The 6,169-nt window shown below is 39.3% G+C and overlaps 1 protein-coding gene across 1 annotated transcript in view; it reads left to right on the top strand.

Annotated features, from left to right (window-relative positions):
- The window catches only part of STARD7 (StAR related lipid transfer domain containing 7), a 61,821-nt gene that overhangs the window by 47,351 nt on the left and 8,301 nt on the right, over positions 1-6,169 (top strand). The window contains exons 4-6 of the mRNA XM_007959432.2: positions 2,819-2,929; positions 3,008-3,090; positions 3,546-3,645. Of these exons, the coding sequence (XP_007957623.1) occupies positions 2,819-2,929; positions 3,008-3,090; positions 3,546-3,645 (294 nt within the window). The remainder of the gene's footprint in view (positions 1-2,818; positions 2,930-3,007; positions 3,091-3,545; positions 3,646-6,169) is intronic.

Genomic DNA, 6,169 nt, shown 5'->3' with positions numbered 1-6,169 from the left:
AGGCTCTAGGGGCTGGGTGAAAGCCCCTCAACCTTGGGGTCTAGCTCTGCCTCCTGCTCCCAGCCCACTGGAGCTAGAGGTGTTTCTTCACTCAGACAGCTTGCAGGCTGCTGAGGCTGAGAAGCCCCAAGGTTGACAAGTCAAAAGGCACAGTCCTGATGTTACCAATCCACATGGCAGGCCATTAACTTAAGTCCACTGTAAGTCCCAAGGTCGGCAGAGCATAGCAGGCTGCTGAGCAACAACATGGCTACATGCAGGGTCCAAGCGTGCCATAGGCTAGTGACCATTCTCAAAGCTTCTCCTTATATACAGGAAGCAGAGCACAGACCCAAAGGCAGCTACTCAGCTGCTCCCAGTAGGTTCCACCATGGAGTTGATTACCAGTCTCATCATGGGGAATACTACATCCAGCTGCCAAGCCACTCAACCAGGCCTAGCCAGGTTGACATACAAACATAACCATCACATATGTATAACAAAATATTGGCTGTATCAATCATTTTTATATGTACAGTTTAGGGACATTGATTATGTTCACCAGCACTAATTACATTCACTGTGTTGTGAACCATGCAACTATCACTGCTGTTTGTTTCCAAATTTTTTCATCACCTTTAACAGAAACTCAGTGCTACTTAAGCAATAAATCCTCCTTTCCCTCTTCCACCCTCCCCTGGCAACCACTAGTACATTTTTGTCTCTGTGCATTTTTTCTCTTCTAAATATTTTATGTAAGTAGGATCATATAATATTTGTTCTTTTGTGACTCATTTATTTCACTCAACATAATGGTTTCAAGGTTCATCCATGCATTGACCATTTACATATCTTTTATATTCAAGTCCTTTGCCCATGTTTTGATTGGATTGTTTGTCTTTTCATTGCTGAGTTGTAAGAATTCTTTATATATTCTAGATATTAAACCCGTATCAGATACATGAGTTCCAAATATTTTTCCCGTTATATAGATCATCTTTGTTGCTAAAACCCTTTGGTGTGCAAGTGTTTAATTTTGATCAAGTTCAATTTATCTATTTTGTCTTTTGTTGCTTGTGTTTTTGGGTCATATCTAAGAATCTACTATTGTAGATTAGCTCCAAGGGCATGAACCTTATGTTTTGTTCTGAGAGTTTTATTATTTACTTCTTAAATTTTGAGTTAATTTTTATCTATGATGTGAGGTACAGGTCCAGCTTCATTCTTTGGCAACTTTTTCATTTTCTTAATTGTGCATTGAAGAATGGAAATTTTAATATTTTTAAAACTTCTTCATTTAGATGTAATTTGAAATTTATTTTAAAATTATAAGAATAAAAATAGTACAAACAGGGGACCAGGTTTGCTGATCTGATAGAGCCTGCTGGAACCACTGAGACTATCGCCCCTAGCTGCCCTTCAGGTCTGGAATTGAACCCACACCTGTGGCTTCCAGCCAACAAAAGACAGACATATTAATTGAACATATACCTGAGGTAGACACACTCCTTGGAAAGAACAATCATGGGAGAAAGAAGGGCTGCTTATGCACAGGGAGACAGCAAGGGGGCAGGAGTCCATGGAGGGATGGACACAGGGGAGAGATAACTATTGGGAGGAAGTGTGAGGGGAGCTGTTGCACTGGGGTAAATTGTAGTCAATATCATGAGACAAAGTGTATGTGAACTGCTGTATGGAAAGTGAATTTGCTGTGTAAATTTTCACCCAAATCACAATTTTTAAAAAAATAGTGCAAACAATTCATGTACTCAGATTTATTTTTTACGTTTTCTCCATTTTTTTACATTATGTAAATATACTTACATTACTTACACACATCATGGCCTTTTATCACCAGTTCTGAATACTGAAGTATGTATTTCCTAAGATTAGGGATATTCTCTTTCATGACTTTGATACCGTTATCAAAGTTAGTAAATTTAACATCAGTGCAAACACTTTTATATAATCTTGTGTTTGTATTCCAGTTTTGTCGATTAACCCAACAATATTCCTTCATAGCATTTTACCCTCCAGTACAGATCCAGTCAGATTACATTTACTTGTTACATCTCTTTAGCTTCCTTTAATCTGGAACATTTCCACAGTAAAGGCATTTATTTAATAAAGATGAAGAGGCTCTGTTCAGAGACTTCATTCCTCTTGAGCAGCATGGGAAAACATTTAAAACCAAAATGAAAAAATGGTTAAGGGAGGAGGTAGTATCATCCAGAGTTCTACAGAGAAATTTTTTCTTCTTAAATTTTTAAATTTTATTTTGTCAGACTCTCACAATTAGTACTGAGTTATAACACCCAGCAGTAATAGACAAATACATACTTTCCCCTAAGCACTCATCAGATTGTATTGAATTTTTGTTGCTTATTTGTCTTGATTTGAAATTCCTTGGTAGGTAATTTAAAATTTTTTTTAATTATAAATTTTAAAATATATGACTTGTACTTCATTGTGTGAAGTAATCTGCTCATACTTTTGAACTTTGTTTAAAACCTTAGAATTGTTTGATCCTTACACATTTATATCACTCTTGGTTGTATCTTCTCTGACATATCTGTTAGAATATTGTTTCTTATTCCTTTCTTTAATTTGCACTTTCTTTTTAGCATTCTTATTCATTGTAATGAATAATGGCTTCTATTAAGGGATTTAAAAAGTCATTTGCAGTAAACTATTGTTTAGCCATGTCTCTTACACTTTGGCGCTCTTAGATCAGGTCACTGTTCCTCATAATAAGGTCCTTGAGTCAGAAGCCCAAGCGTCTTGAGAACAGCTTTGCTCTGGATCTCTTGAGTCTTCATGGTCTTCTCTCTTTTTGTAGCTGGACACAGAGTATAGAAAAAAGTGGGACACCCTTGTAATCAAGCTGGAGGTGATTGAGAGGGACGTGGTTAGTGGTTCTGAAGTTCTTCACTGGGTAACTCATTTTCCTGTGAGTATTTTTACTTCTGGTTTTACTTCTCAAGACCATGTGATACACAACACTAATCCTGTCTCTCCATTTCTTCAGTACCCAATGTATTCACGGGATTATGTTTATGTTCGACGGTATAGCGTGGATCAGGAAAACAATGTTATGGTATTGGTGTCACGGTATGTATGATTCGCCGTGGTTGTTGCTGAATTCCTTCATCTATATCTATGGTGGGACTTTATATGTTCTTAGTGTCCTTATCTGTTGGTCCTATATGATTCCCCACAGCCAATGCCTCAGCTATCCCAGGTAGCAGGTGAATGTTCTGTGACTGTCCAGGAAGATTTAAGGATGTAAACTTGTAGTTAAAATAATTTCTTCAGGTTCCTTAATGTTGGCAATTAAAAAGAAAAAAAAGTGTGGCTTTCTCAACACAAAGTCTAATGAACCATAAGTTTACAAAGACCTCACTTCGTTTTTAGAACTTAGTTTGTCTTCATTCACCCTAGTAACTCTACTCTTGTTTATTTAAATAATTAGAACTAGCTTTTTAGGTCTTCTCTTACATCTTAGCCCCCATGTTTTATATAGAGACATTACTAAGATTTCCTTTCCCTTTTCTCCTCCTCATCAGAGCTGTGGAGCACCCTAGCGTACCAGAATCTCCTGAATTTGTGAGGGTCAGATCATATGAATCCCAAATGGTTATCCGTCCTCACAAGTCATTTGATGAGGTAAGTTTTACGTCAAGACATATTGTGGGTGGCTTTGAATTTTTCTCAAGAAATAAATACCTTTCATCTGAACTCAGGAGGGGGTAAGCTGCTATAGGGCATTGGTTTCAACCTTGGCATGCATCAGAATCCATTAAATGTTAAATAAAATAACACTGCTGTACCCCAACCTCACAGTTTCTGGTTGAGCAAGAATCTTGATTTCCCAGGTGAGGCTAATGCTGCTGATCTAGTGCCACACTTTGGGAACCCTGCGGTAGGGTGAGAAACCTGGAAGATCCCCCAGGGCCAGGTGGTGATGGTCTTTTGGCTTCCTTTTTTCTGAGAGACAGTAATGAAAAGATAGTAGTCATTGACTCATTAGCCATCATTAGTAGTGTCTTAGTTTCCAGGCACTGCCATAACAACATACCACTAAGTGGGTGCCTTTAAAAAATACAACTTCATTTTTTCACAGTCCAAATCAATATTTCGGCCATGTCAATTCCTTCTCTGGTCCTCTCTCCTAGTTTCTGGTGACTGTCCTTTGGCATTCCTTTGCTGCTCATAGATGCCTTGTCTGCCTTTTTATAAGATGCAAGTCCGAAGGAATTAGGACTAGGACCCACCCTACTCCAATAAGACCTTATTTGATCCAACTGGTAAAAAAAAGCCTATGTCTAAACAAAGTCACATTCACAGATACAGGGAACAGTACTTCAGCATATCTTTTTGGAGGATGTTTTTCAGTCCATAACAAGTGGCATTTTTAGTAACTAAAGCAAGCTCCTTTTCAGTGCAAATTTCACAACAGTGAACAGAACACTTAAAATCTTTATCGACTTCAGTTTTGTTTTCTTTTTTTTTTTTAATTGTGATTTGGGTGAAAGTTTACAGAGCAAATACACTTTCCATACACAGTTCACACACACGTTGTCTCATGACATTGACTACAGTTTTTACCCCAATGGAACAGTTTCCCCCCAATTCCTCCCAATAGTTACCTCTTCCCTGTGTCCATCTCTCCATGCACTCTTGCCCCCTGAACTATCTCCCTGTGCATAAACAGCCCTCCTTTCTCCCATGATTGTTCTCTCCAAGGAGTGTGTCTACCTTAGGTACATGTTCAACTCTTATGCCTGTCTTTTGTTTGGCTGGAAGCCACAGCTGTGGGTTTAATTCCAGACCTGAAAGGCAGCTAGGGGCCATAGTCTCAGTGCTTCCACCAGGCTCTAGCGGGCCAGCAAACCTGGTCCCCCTTTTTTTTTTTCTTTTTTTCCAAATGATTTTGAGTTTTGTTCCACATTGTTCTCCCTCTCTATCCAGGATCACCTATATAGATCCCCCTCCAAGTGGTTGACATTGGTAGCCGGGCACCATCTAGTTCTTCTGGTCTCATAGTCATATAGGCTGAGGATTGCATGGTGTACCAGTCACAAGAACTAATTGTTTCCGTGAATCTTTGGTTTTCTTCATTCTTCTTTGCTCTGGATGAGGAGAGACCCATTGTTGAATCTAGATGGCTGCTCTCAAGCTTTTAAGATCCCAGTAGCTACTTGCCAAAGTAGGAGGTGGAACAATGTTTTGTGCAGTATGTTATGCCAGTTGAGCTTGATGTCCCCTTTGACTATGGTCCCAAGCCCACAGGTTCAACTACTCGGTCCCTCTGGGTAGCTGACTGTGACCAAGAAGTGTCTACAACCTCGTCCCTTGTCAGCTCTACTATACCCCTGGGATTTCTTGCAGAACATACAAATACATTTGTAGAACCGTTGTCTGCCAACCCTATACATGGTCTTGGGTTTACTCCCTGCTGCATAGACAAATGTAATAGTTCAGCCTGTCCACCCATCTGTCCACCCGTGTACCCGTGTTTGCCTTCACTGACAACGCAGTACTGTATGTGCAAAAAGGTTCATCTTTGTTGTCGGCACCTCCCATGTACCCCTCTATGTCTTCCTCTTCCTCAGTGCCACCATGTTGATCACTCACATTTAGTACATTGCCCTTCTCTTCACCCAAATCAATACTTATCTCTACCTATCTAACAGTGTTCCCTACCCTACCCTCCCACCCCTGGTAACCAACAAAGAAAACTTCCTTACATATATAAACTATTCCTTGACTTTTACAATAACAGACTAATACAATATTTGTCATTCTGTGATTGACTTAATTTCACTCTGCATAATGTCCTCCAACTTCATCCACATTATGAGGTGTGTTGTAGATTCTACATTATTCTTTAGTCTTGCATAGTATTCCATTATGTGTATATACCATAGTTTGGTCATCCATTCCTCATTTGATGGAGACCTAGATTGTTTCCATCTTTTTGCTATTGTAAATAGTGCTGCGACGAACATGGGTGTGCATATTGTCTGTTCTTGTCATGGCTCTCATTTCTTTAGACTATATACCTAGTAATGGAATGGCTGGATTGAGTGGTGTTTCTGTTTCCAACTTTTGAAGGAATCACCATACTGCTTTCCACAGTGGTTGTACCATTTTACAGTCCCACCAGCAGTGTATGAGAGTCCCATTC

Source organism: Orycteropus afer, unplaced genomic scaffold, assembly GCF_000298275.1.
Source record: "Orycteropus afer afer isolate SDZICR_OR568_19922 unplaced genomic scaffold, OryAfe1.0 scaffold00017, whole genome shotgun sequence".
Classification (NCBI taxonomy): domain Eukaryota; kingdom Metazoa; phylum Chordata; class Mammalia; order Tubulidentata; family Orycteropodidae; genus Orycteropus; species Orycteropus afer.
Note: the sequence above shows the minus strand (reverse complement) of the source record. Positions and strands in the feature narration are given on the sequence as shown.